At 39.0% G+C, this 23057-nt stretch overlaps 1 protein-coding gene across 3 annotated transcripts; it reads left to right on the top strand.

Annotated features, from left to right (window-relative positions):
- Nucleotides 1-3: 3 nt before the first annotated feature.
- On the top strand, nt 4-22601 carry ap1g1 (adaptor related protein complex 1 subunit gamma 1). Of its 3 annotated transcripts, XM_031758077.2 has the most exons (24): nt 4-138; nt 7118-7321; nt 7417-7541; nt 7819-7960; nt 8149-8245; nt 9122-9198; nt 9619-9627; nt 11389-11484; nt 12678-12758; nt 12844-12942; nt 13022-13077; nt 13170-13283; nt 13389-13529; nt 13949-14003; nt 14218-14340; nt 14502-14591; nt 14689-14813; nt 15146-15250; nt 15408-15549; nt 15787-15913; nt 16421-16525; nt 16705-16865; nt 17777-17875; nt 17992-18093. In XM_031758077.2, the coding sequence occupies exons 2-24, from the start codon at nt 7121-7123 to the stop codon at nt 18091-18093; spliced, it is 2472 nt and encodes an 823-aa protein (XP_031613937.1). In that variant the 5' UTR covers nt 4-138; nt 7118-7120. The 3 variants fall into 3 exon arrangements, with proteins under 3 accessions (XP_031613937.1, XP_031613938.1, XP_039466657.1); XM_031758078.2 differs by lacking the exon at nt 9619-9627 and having other exon boundaries at nt 17992-22601; XM_039610723.1 differs by lacking the exon at nt 4-138 and having other exon boundaries at nt 7121-7321; nt 17992-22601.
- Nucleotides 22602-23057: the final 456 nt, after the last annotated feature.

Here is a 23057-nt window from a genome sequence, read left to right as displayed (position 1 = left end):
TGCGATCTGTCAGTGTAACCCTCCGCCTGCGGTAGATGTGCTGAGGCTGGAGTAGCCACCATTTTGCATGTCTAGTGTGTTCCTCCCTCCATTGCTAATAGAGACGATTCCAGTCATTTTCTGGCATCATTACGGCTAGTAAGTACATCCTAGCAACAATATGTCGGCATAAATTTGGGGAAATGGCTTTACGTGTGAGTAGTTGTCCGCGGTTTGACTGTATTTACGTTGACAACTGTCACTGTGGCGCTGCATAGGAAGTCGCAGCCCTTAGTGCACTGGGGCTGTGCTAAGTTAGCTAGCATGTTTAGCATAGTTATAGCCTTGCTGGACTGGGGATGTGTAGCTCAGCAGTATGCTGTGTCCACTAAATCAAAGTCATCAAGGCAACGCGCAGTGACAATTTGTTATTTCCTGTCTTTCTAACTAGCGGGCACAAGTTGCATTTAATTCAGAGAGTATTCGGTTAAGGTAATGAAGAAGCAAGCTAATGGTCAGGTAGCTACGCTAGCTTGATAATCCAAATGCTTCAAGAAGGCCTAAACTGCATTATGTCCTGATCAATCGGCGATCAGAGTCAGATGTAATGGCCTGCCTCTGATTGTATACAGCCGATGATGTAAACTTTAATGTAATACAGCGCCAGCTAAGATGAAGCTACTCCTGTAGTGTCATCATGATATCTTGCCCTTTTAAGATGCTACTGAATTAGCTAGTTGTTAGCTGGCTCTTCAGAGGTGTGATTTGCGTTTTCTAAGTCATATTAAGCATGTGACGCTTGACGGCGTGGTTATTAATACAGTTAGACTTTCCTAATATTTAACAAACTGTAAGCGTTTAATCCATAAGTTAGCGTTTAATTGAAATACCAGGGAAGCTAACGATAGCTAGCTTGGTGTTTTGAGGACGTGGACTTGGGTTTTTGTCCAGTTTCGTGAGATGGTTAATTAGTGTTGACAAGCTGTTAAATGAGAAGGAAAGACTTAGACACGCGCTTTTTTATAACTGCGTTGTCAGCGTCCGAGTTTAATTCATTTTCCAGGATCAGTTTGCATGTAAGTGTTAAGGAAGTCATGTGCAAGTAGGAAGTGAGCAAATGAGGTGACGTACAGTATGGGTGATTTCTCTACGGTTTTTGACAGGAGCTGTAAATTACGCCTCCACAAGCTTAGGTCGAAGTAAGCTCTTCAGGTCCACTGTTTGTGGCAGCGACACACAAAACCAATCTTGGTAAACTACAAGCCAGGTGTAATGCAACGCCTTTCACGTGCAGTTTACTTTATCTGTATGCTTGATGTGGGCTTTCGAGGGATTCGGGACCAACTGTACTGCTACGTTTGAAGGCCTAATGAAAATGAACCTGTTAAATGTATAATTTTACTTTCCTCACCGTCAAGTCACGCGCAGTACTGTAGATTTCAGCCATATTCAATTCCTACTGGCTTCACTTTGTAAAACTAAATATGGAGTATGTTGTCCTGCATTACCTTTTCTATTTACATGTATTGTCTGTTACATGGGATAGATTATTATTATTGTTATTAACTGTAGATGGGTGAGAGTTAACGATAAAAAAGTCATATTTAGTTGTAGCAAAGGAATAGCCAGGATGCATTATTATAGAATGGTGCATAATATTGTGCTTGAAACATGCAGTTATGACCTTAATTAAAAACACTTAACCGTTACCTCTAATGGCAGTGATGCCATGCATAAAATGTACTTGAGTAGGTGCATTATAAGCAGGGTTAGCATGCATTAATCACACAGCACTGAAGCAACTAAACATGATCACTGTGTCTGCATATCAGTGCCCCACACAATGTGAAATCAGATAGCTCCAGGCTTTGCCTCAGGGCTATTTAAGATCTTTTGATGTATTTCCAGTTTAGGATTCATTTTGACTCCACATTAATGTCATTTGGCCAACCTAAGTCCTGAGTGAGTTAGCACTGCCTTGGTGTCTTGTTTGGACAGAAACTGATCAGTCTTTATGGTTTTACTCTAAGTAAACAGCCACACAAACTTAGTGATAAATAAGGTACTGTAAATGCCATTTGTTATTTTTGTCTCTTTTCCTCCTCCTTTTAGCATTGGGGTCGTTGTACATTTTGCCTCTGATTAGTTTTGAACAGGAAAAGCTTACCAAAGACCCATTCTAAGCAGGGCTAGTTTCCAGCAGGCTTTGTCAATTTGCAGGCTGACAAAGCTAAATTAAGAAGTGCTTAGCTTAACTGACTCCAACTGATGGTGAAGGCACACACGGATCTTTGTATATCTCCTGTGTAACTTCAGAGTCTCTGAATTTAAAGTTGATCTCATTATTGGCTCTTCGATGGCTGTTTTGACCATCAGTCAAAGAAATAAGCAATTTCTCTATTTTCAGTGTTGTTTTCAGCAGGTTAAGAACTTCTAAGTGGTAGAAGAAAGGCGTGGTAGCTGCAAACAGTGAAATGACTATTTGCAGTTGCACATAGATGTAGAAATCACCAGGCTTTTTGATCTCTACATGTTTGCTAAGAGAGGAAAACAAAATCTGGAAAACCATAAAGGTCTGGAGTGTGTACATGTAAAACACCTGACAGAATATTTTGACTATTACGAGCGCTTCTTCCCCTGTGCACAAGTACGGTACTCAACATTTGAATGTGTACATAGGAACCAGGGTGTAAATGTAATCCATGTCAAAGCTGATACTCATGTTTGAACTTTAGTGTTGTGTAGTATTATCAGTTATTTGTAGCTCTGTAAAGCCGAGCACCAGCCGAGTTGGTTATAAAAGAAGCAGTAGAATAGTCTGTGTTGGTATGATTTAATTTAGAACGTCTTGATGTCTAGCTGAATGGTTAGAGGAAGAAAAAAAACAAAACCTTATGCAGTCTGCCAAAGTTTGCCAGTCACAGCTCTGTATATGGTTCTTTTGGGAGCTGTCTGACCTTTTTGTCTACTTTAAATGTGCAGCTCTTTAAAAAAAGGGAAAAAAGACAGCATAAATGGATGTTACATCATGCTTTCTATTTCTACCCATACCATGCTTGTGGCATTTAGGAATATGATGTAGAACCACAAACAAACTAAAAAAAATTAAGTGGTACTTTGTGTCTCGATATCTTTAGACTGATGTCTCAGAGTCGACAGGGTGACTGCTCCCTGTGGTAAATGGGAAGTGTTACGTGCTTTTTAACCTGTTGCTGGTTGTCAGACTCTTTGAAAACAGATTTGGGTTAGCTCTTCTATGAACGTTTCACAGTGTATGCAAAACATGTCAGCAGATGCATGCGATAACTCATAGTGTTAGGCTTTTATATGGTCTGGGGAGTGTAAAAATGTCCAAAGCAATCTGGATGCAGTATAACAGGTGTTCTTCTTGTATATAAATATTATCACGGTTTATCCTAGCTCGAAATGGGCCTTTGAGGGGTTGTTGCCTTACAAAATAGAAGTTGCTCCATTTTCTTGTTATTTCTGGTTATTTGTTAAAGGAGAAAACAAAGTATGTGTTTAGTAAATTAAGCCTCCCGAAACTCATTTAAGGCCAAAAACCTTTGATAAGAACAGAAACAATTTTACAAAATTTGGTCTTTGTAGTGAGGAACAATAAAGTGAACTAAAAGCTGTTGCTCGACAAGTGTTGAACAACCTCGCTTCCCCACTGCAGTTTCACATTCATCTGTGGATGAGAAGGCAAACTACACTGTTCGTCTGAAGGCAATGTCAGTAATTTGCAATTAAAATTGATATTGTTTTGTTTGTAGAAGAATGTGCTGCTGTTTTGCAACTGCAAGAATGTGAAACTGTAATTTAATCAGCTCTCAGCAGTGGCTGGATTTACGTTCTTTAATGTGTACACATTTGATTATGAGCACAGCAAGAGTCGGGGAGCCATGATTAATGGAGCCCAACACTGGGTCCATTCAGTGCAGGTAATTTAAACGGTGTTAAGATGAACAGTAAGTCTCTGGCTTTATTAAAGTGTGGCCTTGCCTGACCACCCTCCCCATTCCTCTTTGATCAAAGTGAATTCTTAGATTGTCCACAAGCCACCACCTTACTCAGCAAAGGATGTCCTCATTCCTCCTGTGTGTGTGTATCCTTATTTCCTTCAGACTGGCATAATTTCAGAGGATTTCCTTTGATCCCACAAGTGTTGGAGTTAATAATGAAATGTTAAGGAGTTTTTTCCCCCCTCTTTATTCATTCAGGTGAAAAAAATCTAGCTTGCACTGAATACTGGCCAATGTAATCAGGTATATTGAAGACAGATGTAAAGTTTGTATTTGGTTACATAAAAGCTTGTTCTAAACGGCCAGAGATTGTACATTTCTTGTTACACTGACAACATAAGATTTCCATAAGACATGACAGAGCTGTTGTGGATAAATCAGAGGCTTGTATTTCATTATGTGTTTGTGTAATGATTTAATAGAGCCACACGGTTGATCTGTTTTTCTTGTTTAATACAGTGTCACTTATGGTTCATTAAGATGTTTGAGGAGGAAAAAAGTCAAAAACTCAAATCAAATACTTGTCATGACAGCAGTAATCGCCTCTGAGGGATAAATTCTCTCTAGACTACAAAATGAATAAAAAATACGTTGTGTCAATATTTTATAAAACTTCTTTTTTCCTACTGGTATGAGATTGTTTATGAAACAAAATTATAATCATTTTTGTATTGTGAATGTTATTAAAATCCTTGTGTTTATCAAGATCGGCTATTTCCAAAAGTCAAGAGTGCTGTGGCCCACTTAAAAACCAGCCAATCTCAAATCTTCAAAAACAAGCGAAAGGCTGTTGGCTGTAAATTGGTAATGCTAACCAGTCATATGCAGGCCAATGTGTGACAAACCTACCACTTGGACACAAACTTAAGTGCAACTTAAATTAATTCACTTACTTGTACTGCAGTCCACCTGCAGTACCTTCACAGCCTAGCAGCGGTCCCTGGCCCACACTTTGGGAATCGCTGATCTAGACGATAAAACCAAGGAAAGCCTGTGACTTCTAACCATCTTTTTACTGTATCCTACTCAGTTAAGGTTGTAGAGATTATTTTATAAAGCACTAATTGATGCAGTCCCACATTTAGAGGACTGACAGGCTCATTAAACTTGCTGTTCTCACCTTCTGCAACAGCGGTGCACGCCAAAAGTGACGTCACATCTGCTGGCGCGAACCGTGCTTTTGTGTTTTGGCCGGTCATGCACCTCTGTTTCTGTAGCTTCAGTGTTGAAAACACGAATTTACGATCATGTGGGTTTTTTTGTTTGTTTGTTTGTTTGTTTTTAACCAGCAGTATAATATTGTATCAGTAAAGAAGTTCGTTTACAGATTATACAGAGGGAAATGTTGTGTCAGTTTGAATGAGGCTTTCAAAGAGAGTGTGAGGAAAAGGAGTCTGTCTTGAAAAAACTTTGGAGCAAAAAAAAAAGGAAAAACTTAAAGATGTCTTTTTTTCCCGATTTTGACAACTTCTCCTCCTGTACCAGTGCTGATGTGAAGGTTATGTCTGAAAAAGAGGAGTGGTGCCTCAGTGCATGCCTCTGGCAACACGTATTGTATCTGGAATATTGCATCAAGTACTCACACCCTCAGTGCTGGTGTAAATGGTATGGAACTGTGGCGAAGTCACTGTTTGTGTGCAACACAACCAATACAGTGATTATTACGGGTCCCTGAGATTGTTCCTGAAAAATGTTGTGGATCTGCTATGCCATCAGCTCTTTGCTCTGGTTCATATGTCAGAGTGCATTATGTTCCCACTTCAGCACTGCATAGCTGGAGTTGGATAGAGTTATGGCTTTGCTCATCAAGTAATTACCATCATTTCTGTTGCTGTAGAAGCTTAATTATGTCCTGCATCCTACCAGATAAAAGCTTTCCATTAGATGGGAGACAAAATGTACCTATTTCTCAGTAAAACACCACAATTAATAACTTTCCAGTTTATTTGACAGTTAAAATTAAGGCGGATGTTACAAATGTGTGGTCATTGTAAAATTACCTGAATAAACCAAGTTAAAAACTTAAAAAATTTAATGTTCTCTAAAATGTTATTGTGTTAAATTAAACTAGCCTGAGCATATTTTCCAAGCCTCCCGTCTGCTCCAACAACCTGACATTTGCTGGGCTGCATATTAAATAAATTGAACTGACTTTGCTCTCAGTCTCTGTGCTGTAGTAATCATTAAACCCCGGTCATTTAAGATAATTTACTCACTGGTACAGACCAGAATAGCTCTCTCCTAACATGTTAAAAAAATCTCCGACCCTGCCAACAAAACAGTGTTCTGTGCTTGTATAAAATGAAAGTATACTTGATAAAGTATGGATAATATCCTGGTGAGTTTCCTCTGGAGGATGGCAAAACCTTCCCCGAGGTTTGTTGCATTGGCTCACAGCTTTCTTGTAATATTCATATTAATGTTAGATTTGCCTCATCGAAGAGTTCATTTAACATGCAGTTTGCAATTCATGTTTTCATCTTTGTAGCTCTTGGATCTGTTTTTGTAAAGTGTAGTTTCGGGTAATTGGTAGATGCAAACACATAAAAGTTGATTTTCAAGCAAGCATGTGCCTTCATAAATATTTAAACATCTTTCTGTAGCTTGTGTTTGCTTAGAAGCTTCTTTGTGCAAGGATTAAATTTCACCATTTCTTCTTTGTCTTTGCACTTTTATTTTTTTTTTAAAGATCTAAACAAATGAGACACAGTTTCCACCTAAAGTCAAACCTTACACAACATGGATTTAAAAAAAAAAATTAGTCTGTTTTACTAGAAAACTGACAAATACTTTTTATTCCTAAAAACATAAAAATCCTTTTGTTATTCTTATCCCAAGTAAAATTTATGATTGTAGTTTCAGCGAACATTTTAGGAAGTGAAGTCTAGACTGTTGATCGGTACCTGTAAAACCTACATTTCTGCATACATGCACAGCAGCTAAAACCCTTTCTTGGTTTCTAGTATACGTTGTCATATTTTAGGTAAAAAAGTGACATACCATGCTGCAGACTGGAGAGTTCTATATTTGTCTTAAATTTCAGAATTGTAGCTTTTCTGTGTTAGTGTAGTCTGTTCTGATGCCAACTGGTTTCCTTTCTTTGTGTTTTCCAGAGAATGCCAGCTCCGATCAGACTGCGGGAGCTGATCCGGACTATCCGGACAGCACGGACCCAGGCAGAGGAGCGTGAGATGATCCAGAAAGAGTGTGCTGCTATCCGCTCGTCCTTTAGAGAGGAAGACAATACGTACCGTTGCAGAAATGTCGCAAAGTTGCTTTATATGCACATGTTGGGCTACCCAGCGCACTTTGGACAGGTATGTTTGGTTATGCTGGGAGGGCAGTATGTATACAAAGGAGTTTTAAGTTTGCACCTCTGAATAGTTTGATGACGCGTTTTTTTTCCTTTTAGTTGGAGTGTCTGAAGCTGATTGCATCCCAGAAGTTCACTGACAAACGAATAGGTTATTTGGGAGCTATGCTGCTTTTGGACGAGAGGCAGGATGTCCATCTCCTAATGACAAATTGCATTAAGAAGTAAGTGGAGGCTACACTGGGTTAAGATGCGCGCACACACACACACACACACACTTAAATTAAAAAAAAAAAAAAAAAAAAAATGCCATCTTAATCCAGTACTTAAAATATGAGCTTATGGTCCTCTGAATACAGTTGCAAAACCTTCTTCATCTACTTCTTAGACTTCTTCATAGTCTTCATAAGATTGTGAAGTATTCATATGCTCCTCTCTGGTATAGCATATAAAGTGATTCTTTGTTTCCGTGACTTATTTGACTCTCTTCTCCCACACCAGTGATTTGAATCACAGCACACAGTATGTCCAGGGCCTGGCGTTGTGTACTTTAGGCTGCATGGGTTCTTCAGAAATGTGTCGTGACCTGGCAGGAGAGGTCGAGAAGCTGCTCAAAACGTCCAACTCCTACTTAAGGAAAAAGGTGACAAGGCTTTACTCTTGTCATGTTTTAAATATCTACTACTACTACTTTAATAATGTGTTGGGGGTGAAAGGTAGGTATGTGTGCTAAGCACTTAACACCACACCCAACACTCAAAAAAAAAGGAGGAGAGATTGTGTGAAAGGCTTCAGCATATCTTATTTAAATATTTGTATATTTGTCTACAGGCGGCATTGTGCGCTGTACATGTCATCAGGAAGGTCCCAGAACTCATGGAAATGTTCCTTCCAGCAACAAAAAACCTGCTGAGCGAGAAGAACCACGGTAAGTGTAAATGGTTTGTCGGGATGCAGTTGCTGGCTCATGGGGAAATGCGGTTGTCCTGCACAAAAACCGAGTGTGTCCTCTTTCCTGCCACTCATATTGGTCTGTTCATAACAGCTGGGCAGCTGATGCCCTTTCTCCGTCGTCCTTTGCAGAGGGTGGTGGAATTAATGAGTCTGTCAGATACTCGAGGGGCTTGTGTATTATAGCATACAGAGGATATGTCAAAGGAAAAGTTGTTGTTGTTGTTGTTGTTTTTTAATAGATAAAATAAGTTGTTGTTCTTAACATTTTGTGGCAGTGCAGTAATGTGTGCTTCTCATTATGCAGTTGTATTTTTATAAGTTACTGCCCTGTATTGCAAGATAGATTTATACATGCGCAATGTCAGGTATTGGTAATGTGGACTTTCCTATGCAACCACAATCATGCATATCACTAACAGACCATGTGTCTGAATGTTGCCAGCACCCAGTCGAATCAATAATGTGACCAGGTTTCTAACTTTTCAACATTTATTTTTATAATGTGACGTATGTACAACTGTGTGGCTTGAAAACACAGCCACCACTGCTTTCCACTGATGTCCTTAAGATTAGTTTTCAGCCTTGTAGCAATAATATAAGGTCACAAGGGAATGATTAGCCTGTTGCATATTTTCAAGTCAGAGGGATGTTGCTGTCACCTGTTACAGTTACCATGTATGGCATATTTTTCTAAATCTGACTTGAGTCTCTGTGTGACTGCTCACTGTCCATCAAAGTGTTTAAATACTGGGTTTTTTGTAGTAACAAATGAGTGATTCATAGAGCACAACGACTCATGCTAGCATTTTCCTTGAAAGTGGTGTCATCCTGTCATCGTCTGGTCCCCCAGGTGTTCTCCATACATCAGTTGTCCTCCTCACTGAGATGTGTGAAAGAAGTCCTGACATGCTGGCCCACTTCAGAAAGGTACAGATTTTTTTTCTTTTTAAAGGACCTTAAAGAAGTTACTTATGCATTTGTCTTAAGGCCCACGTCACATTTCATTCTTCCTTTGCCTACACCTTTTCTTTTGTTGTAGCTAAGCTAGACAAACATATTAAACTGTTTGAGGTTTGGAATGCGCTAGAGGTTTCCTCGACATTCAGAGTATGTCTTAGTCTTTTTATCTCCTACCACTGTCTTTTCCTCTTGTATTTCAACTGCTGCTGTACCTTTCCCTCTCTAGGTGTAACAAAACTATGCCAGAGACCCCACTCCTCATGCTCATGATCTGAACATTATTTTTAAGCTCTCTGAAAGTGAATGATTTCCAGTTTTCCCCTCCCTAACATCTACCTCATATTTTTTCTGTCATTTGTCTTTGTTACAATTCCTGCATTGTGTTAGAATGAGAAGGTAAGAGTACATTCTGATCTCATAGCTGGTGCATGCTGTAATTAGTAATCACTCCTCACAGTCACCTCAAATGTAACCAGATTTGTGTTCAGTAATGTCATGTTGTGTTTTAATTTAGAAATTTTTTAATTTCTTTAACTTGTACGGTGATCATTACTGTCTGTGTTTTTGAATATTATAAAGAGTTCTTGGTCCATTTGTCAGATACATTTCTCACTATTGTTTTGAATGTTTTTGAATTTTTTTGCCAAATAAGCTACTCATTTAATCAGTGTCTATTTAGAGGCAGTCAGGTTGGTGTGTTTCCACGTAATTGCCACAGGTGTTGTCACCAGTAAACAATATTTTCACTAAATATCACTGCGAAAAGGCTTGGAAGCTTATTTTGTGACATCAGTAACTTTCTTAGGCCGGCATAACTGTGAAGAGCTATTTTTGACTTTTGAGAAAGAGTTTGGCAAAAGTTGCACTGGGATGTCACGTTAAGGACAAACTCAGAGTCTTCTATTTAAAATTTCCTTTTAATATCCTACTCTGATTTGGATTTGCTTTTTACTTGTCGTACCTTCTGCAAAAAAGATCTTGTCAAGTGGAATGGCCTGGAAAGCTTGATGTAGCAAAGCAGCATGAAAGTAAAATTTGAAAGCAAAAAGTTCTTCTGTCATCTCAGAACTGTTTTATTTACATGCTGCAAGCTTCTCACCTTAATTTTTAAGAATATACAACAACTGGGCTTGCATGCACTGTACTGCTAAACAAAGTTTTGTGTATAATTTCTTTTCCTTGAAGGAGACGAATGAGGTAAAACACACATAGTATGGGATATCACGCGGCTCCATGTCCTGGCTGAAGACAGCTTTATTCACAATCAGTGATACCAAACTGTCATCACAGTCACCCCTCGGTTCTTATGCTCTTCACCTTACTTAGAACACCTCTGCCAAGTCAGGAGAGCCAGCTACTGCTAGTTAACTTTGCTGTCTGCAGACTTGAAGTTGGCTTAACCGCCCCTATTGGTTTTGGCTATCACTGTACAGTTGGTGTTGTAAGCTGCCCGTGTAGTGCTAATTTCGAGTTTCCCTGTGCAGCAGTTTTTTGCCTCTAGCACAAATTTTAATTCTTCCTGCACATCAATTTAAGTTCTGGCTGCTCTCCAGTGAAACACAAAAGTAAATGTATCCCATGCCTATTACAGTAATAGGCATGGTTGAAAACGGTACCCAGTTTTCTGATTTAGTGCTGTGTAAGATGCCAAACTATTTCCCAAACTGTCATGTTTTGATAACCAGTTGTTTTTTGTTTGTTGTTTGTTTTTGAAGCCCTGAAAAACTGAAACTATGTAGGATAGATTATATTAATGTGATGGGAAGTTTCCTGCTTTAATGCTCTTTATGTTAGAATTAATTTAAACTAGTGCTACTACTCTTTGCTTAGCCATGCTCAAAATCATAGCAGTGTGTATGCAGAGTTTCTTTTTCTCTCGAAGCCAAATGTTCTAACCCAATACATTTGTACAGTCAAGTTTTTGATTTCACAATCTCAATTAGTCACACCTTAACCATATTGCTCTGCATCAATAAGCAAGAATCCCAACCCCTTTGCATTTCATAAGAACTTGCTGCTTTAACTGAGAAATCATTGACTTCAAACATTAAGAGCAGTGTTACACACATTAATGATTTAAAGAATCATATTTCAGAGAGTCTAACAAAATATTGTGACACCTCTTCTCGTTTTTGTTTTTGTTTTTGTTTTTTGTAGCTTGTTCCACAGTTGGTGAGAATCCTGAAGAACCTAATAATGTCTGGATACTCTCCTGAGCATGATGTGTCAGGCATAAGTGACCCTTTCCTGCAGGTAAATCTCACTTTTTTCATTATACAATTACCCGGTGCAACAGTTAGCAATCATCATTAGATGATTGTAACCATCATTAGGATTTAGACTCACTGCACTCTTTATTAGGTACACCTGGCTAGTACCAGGTTGGAACTCTTTTGCTTTCAGAACTGTTTTAATTCTTCATTGGACATATTCAACAACGTGCTGGAAACACAAGACTCCATCAGAAGATGAGTACACTGTGGTCATAAAGGGACGGGCATGGTCAGCAACCATGCTCAGCTAGGCTGCAGCATTTTTAAAAAAAAAAAATCTCTGTACTCGGGGGTGTAAAGTGTACCTATTCCCCACACCATTACACCAGCAGCAGCAGCCTAAACTGTTGGATCTGTGCTTTCATGTTATTTTGAATTCTGATGCCATCCGAATATCAGTAAAAATCAACACTGGCCAAACCAGGAACATTTTGGTGAGCCTGTGCAAACTGTAGCCTCAGTTTCCTGTTTTTTAGCTGACAGGATTCCCTCCCCCAGTGTTTTTTTTCTGCTTCTGTAGCCCATCTGCTTCAAGGTTTGACATAGTCAGAGGTGATCGATGTGCTTGGTATCTGAAACAAGTGGTTTGAATTTGAATTACTGTTGCCTGACATGTCTGGCCACTCTCCTCTGAACTCTGGTATCAGCAAGACGTTTTTACTTAGAGAACTGCAGCTCACTGGATTTTCTGTTTTTAAAAAATCTTTCTCTGTAAATCCTAGGGAAGTTTGTGTGGGGAAATCTAAGTAGAGCAGTTTCTAAAATACTCTGCCTGGCTGGCACCAGCAAGCAGGTTTATAGTTATTTCTTCCTCATTCTCACACTTGGTATGAATTTCAGCAGGTTGTCTTGACCACAGATGCATTGAGTTGCTGCCAAATGATTGGCTGTTGAGATATTTGCATTAATCAGTTTAATCTGTGTACCTTAAAAAGTGTGGTACAAGAGAAGTAGTTTTCTTTACAGAACAAAGTACTAAATGTGTGCTGATCTTAACTAGGAGTTGTCAGTCTTACAAACAGCATTAAGCATTCAGTTGCTCATGTACAGCTAAAATAGGCTTTTCTGCGCAAGTGGACAAAAGAACCAAAATGGCAGCAAGCAAGGCGCAGCGTGTGAGTAACAATAAAGTAAATCACATTTGACAGGACTGCTGCTTCTTCTTTTTCTTAGGTGCGGATATTGAGACTACTGCGAATTTTAGGCAAGGGTGATGACGACTCCAGTGAGGCAATGAATGACATTCTTGCGCAGGTTGGAATTGAAAAAAAATTGCTTAGATTTAAGTCCTCACAGATTAAGTGTTGTTCTGACAAATCCACTGTGTTTATACTTGCAGGTTGCTACAAACACAGAGACGAGTAAAAATGTAGGCAATGCAATCCTGTACGAGACTGTATTGACTATAATGGACATCAAGTCTGAAAGTGGACTGAGGGTGAGTTCATTTTAGGAAAAGGTTATGAGAATGTTTTTGTAAATTTTAACTCATCTGAATGCTTTTTTCTTTCTTACAGGTCTTGGCCATTAACATATTAGGTCGCTTCCTTCTTAACAATGACAAAAATATAAGGTAAATAAATTGCCGGGAGTATTTCACCTTGAAGCCATCGATTTATCTAAAGTTTGATTAAAACCTGTCGACATTTCTTTAATCGACTTCAGATATGTGGCATTGACATCTCTACTAAAGACCGTACAAACGGACCACAATGCAGTGCAGAGGCATCGGAGCACCATTGTGGATTGTTTAAAAGACCTGGACGTGTCCATCAAGAGGTGATTCACGGTGCTACACATAACTTAACATGTCATGTTGTTTTGGGGGGGTTTTTTTGACTTTTTTTTCCTTCTCACCCTCGTCTGTTTTTCATTACTGTGTAGACGTGCGATGGAACTGAGCTTTGCGCTTGTGAACGGCAACAACATTAGAGGCATGATGAAAGAGCTGCTCTACTTCCTGGACTCCTGTGACCCTGAATTCAAAGCAGACTGTGCATCAGGAGTCTTTCTAGCTGCTGAGAAGTATGGCACTGATACAGACTTCACCACACACAAATTTAGCCACTGCTACTTTGTTGAAGTGTAAAACACATGCTGGCTGACCTTGTCATGTGCAAGGTTGTAAAAGTTTTCTGGGTTTCACTTTCTTTTTTTGTGTGTGTGTTTTCTGTACTTTAACCATGAAAGGTTCTGGTTTGGTACTATTTGGTACAAGTTAAATGTACCTATATGAATTAGAAAATCTAGTAAATGTCTTTCTTTTTATGGCCAGCACTGAAATGCTGTATGATGATACAATGAGTGATCCATCGTCTGACAGACTTTGTTGACGCCTTTATTTTCTGACAGCATTTATCTCCTGGCAGTAGACACTCTGAATTTAATACATTTACATTTTCAGTCCATTGCTGGGCCTAATGGGTGTATTCTTTATGTTACAGATATGCTCCTTCAAAAAGATGGCACATAGACACCATTATGCGAGTCCTGACAACAGTAAGTGAAATACACAAAACTCTAATGCCTAAAAAGTCTTTTGATGGTTGTTTAGTTCACTAGTAGTTTGTTCTGGGTATTACATTGAGTACTACAAATCAAATAAATCTAGTAACAGTACTCTGTGGCCAACGTAGGTTTAGTTTTACTGCAAATCTACAGGTAAATAAAGTTCGTTTGCGTTTCTCATTGATGTTTCTGCTCACTCTTCCAGGCAGGGAGCTACGTGCGAGACGACTCCGTTCCTAACCTCATCCAGCTCATCACAAACAGCGTGGAGATGCACGCCTACACAGTACAGAGACTTTACAAAGCTCTGCTGGATGACATCTCACAGGTTAGAGCATTTCTTGTTTGGGTCATGCTTAGATTAGTGATGTCTCCATATTTTTTATTTATTTATTTTTTGTCGCATACATTAATAGAATGTATTATATAACAAAACTTTGGTATTTCAAACTAGTGTGAGAGGGTGATTTCTATTTCTGTGTTGTGTAGCAACCTCTAGTGCAGGTAGCATCCTGGTGCATAGGAGAGTATGGGGACCTGCTTGTGTCTGGGCAGTGTGAAGAGGAGGAGCCCATCCAGGTACACAAACATCTCAACAGCGTATACAAAAACAAGATTTAAGATGGCATAACCTGCTCATCAGATTTTGTTTTTCCTCTTTTCTTTTTGAACAAAGGTGACTGAGGATGAGGTTCTGGACGTGCTGGAAGGCCTCCTGGTGTCCAACCTGTCCACACCTGTGACCCGGGGTTACGCCCTTACAGCTATCATGAAGCTGTCTACTCGCTTCACTAGTGTAAAGTGAGTAATGGCTTTTTAAACTTACAGTGGCTAAGTCTTTCTTTTGACTTACTGTCACATGATGTTAAGATGGTTGCATGTGTAATTCAGTACAGCATTTCCTTTGAGAGAGTTTGAATGGGTTTTCAGTGGGCTCGAAATATATCTGAGTGTTTATTATTGGTAATAAGAAATAACAAGACATAGCGTCATAGTACATAAAGCACTTGTATCTCATTTTTTAAGCTGTAGTGTGTTTGAAAAACAATCCATGTTTTGAAAATAATAATAAAATAAAGTAAGAAATAAAGTTGATGGGTAATAACCAGCTCTACCTTCACTTTTTGTTTCAGCCGAATCAAGAAGGTGGTCTCGATATATGGCAGTAGCATCGACGTGGAGCTTCAGCAGAGAGCTGTGGAGTACAATGCGCTTTTCAAGAAATACGACCATATGAGGTGAAACTACTTTACTAGGAAATTACTCATATCTGTGATGGGCACATTGTAGTACTGAGTAGATTTAAGGGCGGGGAAAGAAAAGAAAAGAAAAAAAAAAAAGCTCAAGTGGTTGAGTTTGGTCTGTCTTTTGTCCTTGTTTGTTCCCTGACAATAGGCCAGCTCTCTTAGAGCGAATGCCCATTATGGAGAAAACTGCTTCTAATGGCCCCACAGAGATTGTACAGACTAATGGGGAGGCTGAGCCGTCTGTTGTGGAAGCAAAACATCCACCACCCGTCACCCAGCCAACCAACCAGGTGAGAACTGTTTTCAGCCTTTATATTATCACGAAAAACACACGTCTGTAGTCAAATGAACAATTAACAGGATAGATCATTTTGTCTTAAGTTTATTTAGGAAACCATATTTTTTTATTGAATTTAGAACCAGATGGCTTTAAGTCTGTTGATCAGTATTTTATTTTTGTAGTATTATTTTCATTTAAAATGGTACACATACACTTATCATGTTAATGTCTTGTCCCTATTCCACAGGCTAATGATTTATTAGACTTGCTGGGTGGTAACGATGTGGTGCCGGTAATTCAGACCACGGTGCCCACTAAGCCAGCTTCAGCAGGAGGAGAGCTACTTGATCTACTGGGTGACCTCTCACTTAGTGGTAGAGTACTCTGTTTACACATTTATTACTCCTTTTATTTATTTATTTTTTTTAAGAGCCTGCTATAAACTTTTTTTAATAACCAGTGTGGATGTGATTCCCAGCCTAGACTACTGCTTGGTTTTGGTGAAACATTTTTTACTATAGGTTTACTTTGACATTTTTGGTTATGGGGTAATGACTTTTTGCTTAATGAACTAGAAATTGCACTTGCAGTGATTATAGCAGTGCTTGAAAAGTAAAGCAGATACTGAAAATGTTGAAACATGTATATCAGCATTCTTACCTGCCACTTTTATTCCAGCTATGTTTCTAAAGTTATGATTTTTCTGGAATTGCGTGACTGGATAATAATAATCATCATGTTAATTCTAAACACAACACATGCTCAGTAATGCTGAAATGCCCCCTTAAACCCCTTGAAAATGACACATTAGTAATCTCTGCATATCATCATTGTGTGTCCATGTCCTCTTAAACCCTCGTATGTTGCTTCCTCCTTCCCAGGCGGTCCAGCCCCTGCTCCTGCAACCTCAGTGCCCTCTTCCCAACCCGCTTTCCTCTTGGATGGCCTCACCTCACCGCCCCTTTTTAATGACATTGCAGCTGCAGGTGAGAGTATGTTTCTCACCTTGACCATCCACTGCCACATATACACTATTTTATGACATATCCTTACATAATACAGCACTTGGTCATTATATTTTTTTTTCTGGACTTACCCAACCTGTGAACCGTTAGTACTGTAACATCTACATTTTTTTTTTAATCATCTGCTCCTCTCTGCATAGGTATCCCTCCTATGACGGCGTACAACAAGAATGGCCTGAAAATAGACTTTACATTTGAGAGAGCTAACCCCAACCCCAACATTGCAGTTATCACTATCCACGCATCCAACTCGACAGAAGCAGACATGACCGATTTTGTTTTTCAGGCTGCAGTACCAAAGGTGAGCCAGCCCAAGACGGGTGTAGTTAATTCCTAATCACGACAGTGTTCGTTTTCATTTAGCTCCATTATGTAAATAGGTTTCCACTGACTTTAGGCTTATTCAGTAACTCACAGTGCCAGTAATGTGCTTGTTTTGTAGGCTGAACCTGCATGAATGTTGTAAATATTGGATCTGTAAGCTGGAAACACTAGTGAGCAGTCAGTGCTAGTGGGAATTAATTATTAATAGACTTGCAGTGTCTTTGGTATGCTATTTTTCTCTGTTATCTGCAGTACTCTCAACTAGTTGTGTTTAATTATTATTTAATGCAGGAATGCTTATTTTTTTCAGATCACATGACACATTGCTGTTAGTACTTTTATTAATATTTATGTTGTGGTAACTGTTGTTACTGGATCTTTAATAACTGCCCTCTGGTCTCTTGTTTACTCGATTTATCTTCAAACTTCTCCTCAAATAGTATTTTTCCATAGTAATGGGCTTTCAAAACAATACTGTTAGTTTCATGGAGAAATGTACAGTTTTTTATATTCTAATGTTGACGTTCCTATCAGTGTAATTTAAGTGAAGTCTCACTATGCGCTCTTGTTTTTGTAGTTAAAAGTAACATCAGGTTATGTTGATTTAAATAAAACCAGGGTTTCTGCCCGGATACTGCAAAGGGGGGGGGCCTACTGGGTGTAAGTTGACCACCCACCTAGCATATGCGTCATGGAATATTTTACAGTCATCTTATCTAATGAATAAATTTGATAAAGTGGAGATGAGTGGCTTGAACTGAACATCGATCAGTTGCTTTCTGGGGCTTGATTGAAAGTATCCGTATTTTAAGCTGCTGTTATGACCCCAATTCTTCTGTGTTATCATTAAATTTTCATCTAACTCGGCGTCCCCTCTCTGTTTGTCAGACATTCCAGCTGCAGCTCCTCTCCCCTAGCAGTAATGTCGTCCCAGCACTTAACCAGGGAACTGTCACACAGGTCATCAGAGTACTCAACCCACAGAAGGTGAGTTTCTTTTTCTCAAATTGTAATGGATATATATATTTGGGTTTTTTTTTTTCTTTTTGTCCTCATGTGGAGTTTCCTTTTTTATAAATCCATCCACCCCTCCCAAATTTCAGCAACAACTACGGATGAGGATCAAGCTGACGTACACCCACAAAGGCTCGGCTGTGCAAGACCTGGCTGAGGTTAATAACTTCCCCCCTCAGTCCTGGCAGTGATGAGCTGCTCCTGTTGCTCTCAAAAGCCCCCACCAAGGGAACTATGAAAACGATTTTCCTTTCACCTCCCACCTTTCTTCCGACGGTCCCCCTGTGACATCAGTGCAGACAGCTGCCCTCAAGTTGCATGGGGAGCAGCAAAGCATTGAACACAGGAGAAAAATGCAGATGTTACGAAGACCCTATTGACTATTGACATCACAAGAATAATTGGGTAAACATATCGATCAATGAACTTTTCTTATTTTTTTTCTTAATTGGTTTCCTGATCTTTGATTAGTATTTTTCTCTCACACACCCTTTGCCCGGCACCGACATCACCCACAAAAGCACACATGCACACCATTCACTGTGGTACACTTTACTTCTCTAGTCACTGTAGAAGAAAAGTGTTGCCCACTAATAAGCACTGCAGTAACCATAGTTTTATTTAGACTTGCAGGTGGAAACCCTGCTCCCTTGATACTTATGATTGGCTTTGCATTTGGGTGTTTTACCTATGAACCTTCAGTCCTACAAAGGCAACAGGAAAAAAAAAGCTTTGAAAGGTCTATTCAGTGCAGTCACACACTTGTTGGGTAACCTTGTTTTTGATTCGCCACATCATGAGTGATATAACTTGTCAGAGTTGTATTCATTTTGAATTACATTAATTTGCTTAAAGCATGTTTGAGCATCGTTAGGATCACAATCACACTTGGACTTCGTCTTTTCCGACTCTGACAGTAGGCCTCTTTATCCTATGTTTCTATAGGGAATCGTCTGCGTTAGTTTGTCACATTAAGAACAAACAGATCCAAGATGCTCACTTTGATCACCTGTGGCTAATTTCATAGAACCTGCTCAGCTCTTATCTCATCTGTAGTAAAGCAGCAGCTTTTAGATCAATGTAAAACATTCAACTGTTCATTGCTTTGCTTCGTCTGAGGGTGTTCATTCGTTAGAGTGGATATAATCCAGGCCTAAAAATTGATCTGATGATAAGTTTGTGTTTTTAAACTCTTCCTGCATCTGTGTCCCGAGTCTAGATTGCAATTGAGTTACATTTCAGATTTATTTAACCTGGTTGAACGTGGTCACCATGCACATACATGTAAATTAAGCTTGTTATGAATGTAGTTACATGCACTGAATGCTTTTATTTCCCCTCAATTCTTCTTTTTCATGTCTTCTTTGATGGGGATGCTCATCTTACTGGCACTATTTGTGTGAAAGTCTGTTTATTTCTGCAGTAATTTGACTTAATTTATGCCTGATATCAAAGTGATGTGCCTTTCTGACTTAGCTAGATAAAAGCCCCTGAATTTATTGAGTTCTATATGAGCTTTGTTTGTAAGTCTGCTTGTGTGATGGTCATGTTTTCAATCTGAGGGGGTAAATGGTCCCGGTGGATTAGAATGGGTATATCACTTGATTTGATTTAACCTTTTCACTGCTTAGTCTAATGACGAGTTAAAAATCAGTCGCCCCCAAATCAGTCTCATGAGCTCACGAGGATGTCAGCAGTAATGTTTTTCTAGTTTTGACACAAACGTAAATTTTAATCTTCCTGGTTGTTTCTTTACAGTGTGGCAGATATTTTTTCCCCATTGAAATACCTGATGGATGATGGATAACTAAACAAACAAAAACAAAAATAATGGCAGCTAATAGGTGTAAACTTTTCTTAAGCTGGCATCGAGGTTTCAGGTGTTTTTTGCAAACTATTAATGTACAAATATCACTACAACGCCCCCTTTTAAGTCAACAAACATTAAAATGTGACTTTGAATCACATACTGGGACAGGTTCTTCTTTGGTGACTGTTTGTTTGATGATTGGAGTATGATTTCTTTGCTCTCCTCCTCTCCAAATCAGAATTCTGACCATGCTGTTGGGGACGGTAACCTTAATACCTCACAATGCTCTTTCTTTCTGTTAACCTTCAGTGGCAGTAGATTGACATCTTGCTTAGTCACGAATTACAATCAAGGGGGAGCATCTGCATGAGAGAAACTAACAGTAGTTTGTGCATCTCATTACTTAACCTTAGCAGCCCTGTGACGATGCTGTGCTGAGATCCTCATCAGGCTGTGTAATTATTTTCACTATGCTTCACTGTCTTCTAACTTCTGTGACCAAATCAGAGAGACTATTAGCTTTGGAAATATTTTTGAGCTATGATATGTGTATATGGAGAAAATAATTTCAGTTTAACTTTTTTTCTTCTTTTCTGTTGTTGACAAATGCTATATTGGCTTTTTTTCTGTACATATTGAGGGCTTTTACAATTTTTGTCTCTTGTACTATCTTTCATCCTTTTTTTAGATGCCATTTTCTAAAAGAAAATTCCAATTATTCACAATGTATATTGTCTAAATAGATCTAGTCAACATTAGTCTATTAAGACTTCCCTGTATCATCACTCATTCATTGTAAAAGGTATATGATCTGCTGCCTGTACATTGTATATAGTTGTAAAACGAACGCTGATCAGATTAAATAAAAACCCACATGAAGACTTAAAAAGATTAGCTAGAAAGTATATATGTACAAAACGAATCTTAAGAAGGATGCAAATGACATGCTCATGCTTCATTCATGATGTCGTCTTTTCTTTTACGATGATACTTTGTGAGTCATTGGGCCACATGACGAGATTCCTTTTTTGGATGTTGGAAAAAAGGGTTAAATCTGTCCTAACAGATGTTGTATGGGTGATGTACTACTGAGAAACCTAAGCACAGTGCTGCACAGAGGCAGCAGCAGAAATGGCACCTTGCTCCATCTGCTTCTCTGCCCCTCAAACACCTCATGTATCCGTGCCCTCCTGTGGAAGAGCGGCGGCTTATTTACCAAGAAGCTGCTCTTCCTTCTGGCCTTATGTGCACTCTTTGACACTTCACCTCTATTAAACGCTTTTCAATCTGCAAATTGTTTTGTGAAATGAAGCCCACCCCCTCTTTCTTCATTATTGTGGTGTGTGATCTCTCTTAGCTGCCTGGTTGTCTTTTTGTTTTTGCATCTCTACCCAAACAGTCAAGGCCCTTATCAGTGCCACACAAAGGGGTTTTTCAGCTCACAGCGATAGATATTGTGTGCTCGCTGTATTCAGAACAACACAGTGCTTTCTTTTGGGTCCTTTTTTAGTCCATTATAGCATGGCACAACTTTCAGTAAACGCTTTGTGATCTCCAATATAACAGTTAACAAGAAAACGATCTGGGTCCTCGCTATTCTAAACCAGACTTTAAGTGGCTGTAAATCAAGGCAGGATGTGGTGAACAGCAGTGGGTGGATTCTTTTTGTCTGAGTCTTTATAATTTTGTTTTTAATCCATTTCTGCTGTTCAAGAACTGAAACAAAACTGGGGCAGAGGGGAAAAAGCCTGTGTAGCTGGCTAATAACCACAAGGGGGAGCTGTGCAAAATGGAAGGCTGAAGGGATGGGAAAGGAAGTTTGATACTCATACTGTTCCTGAATGTTTTTGTGTTGTTTGTATTGTCTTACTCAACCAGTATGTACCCTTGTCCGTCACATCAGATGGTTTCTTTTTAAGATTCAGTCATTCATGCTGTTTAAAACCTACAAATGGAAATGAACCCAACATAAGTGCTTTGGACACTGTAACTGTAAAAGGAAGAGAAGAAATGGAATCAAGTACTCATCAGAGGTGTGGTCAGTGACGTGTGTGTGTGTGTGTGTGTGTGTGTGTGAGAGAGTGTGTGTGAGAGAGAGAGAGAGAGAGTCATGCCCGAGAGGATGTGATGGTGTGCAACATGTCTTCTGTCTACACAGGACATGATTTTTGGCTGCAATTGCTTTCAGCTTCTGAGCTGCATGTGAAAACCAGTGTAAATAACACCATTTCTACTCTCGATCTAAGACTCTTTTGAAGTGCTAGAAAAGTTCCAATTATATGAATCTGTCACACCACCTTCATGGGTCAGTACTAACATGTACAATAAGCAGTTGTTGAAATAGTGCTCACATTGCTGTCGATGTTTTTAAAGCATCTGTCATTCAGTTTATTGGTTATTGCTTTTTTTTGTTTTGTTTTTTGGATTTTTCTTTTGTTTGTTTGTTTGTTTGTTTGTTTGTTTTTTGTTTTTTGGGGGGTGAATTCAGTGTGCAAAGGGCTTGGGAAAGCGTCTGAATTGCCACCACGTTCATGAACTTCCCTTGTTGAATTAAAAAAAAATAAAAATAAAATAAAAATGCATCTGCTGTATTTTGAAAACGGAATCTGTACACACACACCCCCGAACCCGTGACCTGCCCTGACTGAAAACAAAACTGTATCTGATTAGTTGGGGGAGGGTGAAGGCATGAGGTTCACTTTTGACTCGTATGAACTGTATCCCAGTTCTGTGACTTCAAGGTGAGTGTGAATGTCAGACTGAAGATATAAAAGGATGACTAAAGATGAGGAGTTGTAAACTATTAAATGGGATATTTTCAATTTATGCTGTGTATTCTTGTCTTTGGGTTGGAGAAAATGATCAAGCGAATAAAAAGTCAAATAAAAATCTACATGAGCTACGGTAGTTTTCTTTCATGCTTTGGGGTCTTGTGTATAAGAGTCGTCTACCGAAAAGAAATGCTGGGCTCAATTTATTCATTTGTTAATATTTATACCAAGGATGGATCATTTCTAATTGTTTTATGTCCTGTTTATCAAATGTTGAAAACTGGGATAAGAATTAGATATAAATAGAAATGAGTTTATTGCTATTATAAACACCTAGATTTTTAAAATGTTTTGTGCTGTTAATGTCGACTCCAAGTATGAGTGGATGTGTGAGTGCTATGTATCTGTTTTTAATCAGCATTTAAAAACCATGACTGGACGTGGGTTAAAATTAAACTGACCTTTATGATATAGAGGGGAGAATTAAGAAAGAGCCAAAAGGCATGTGTTGTGCCTTATTGTGAGGGAGTTCTACAAAATGAAAAGACAATTGTAAGGCATTCAGAATTGAAAT

Source organism: Oreochromis aureus, linkage group 1 (genome assembly GCF_013358895.1).
Source record: "Oreochromis aureus strain Israel breed Guangdong linkage group 1, ZZ_aureus, whole genome shotgun sequence".
NCBI lineage: Eukaryota > Metazoa > Chordata > Actinopteri > Cichliformes > Cichlidae > Oreochromis > Oreochromis aureus.
This window is presented reverse-complemented; position numbering and strand designations above follow the sequence as displayed.

What these genes read in the sequence shown, in the direction of transcription:
- ap1g1 (XM_039610723.1), top strand. Translation starts at nt 7,121, where the DNA reads ATGCCAGCTCCGATCAGACTGCGGGAGCTGATCCGGACTATCCGGACA. An exon ending in AAGAAATACGACCATATGAG is followed by an intron (nt 15,251 to 15,407) that starts GTGAAACTACTT and finishes CCCTGACAATAG; the next exon opens with GCCAGCTCTCTTAGAGCGAA. An exon ending in TAATGACATTGCAGCTGCAG is followed by an intron (nt 16,526 to 16,704) that starts GTGAGAGTATGT and finishes CTCTCTGCATAG; the next exon opens with GTATCCCTCCTATGACGGCG.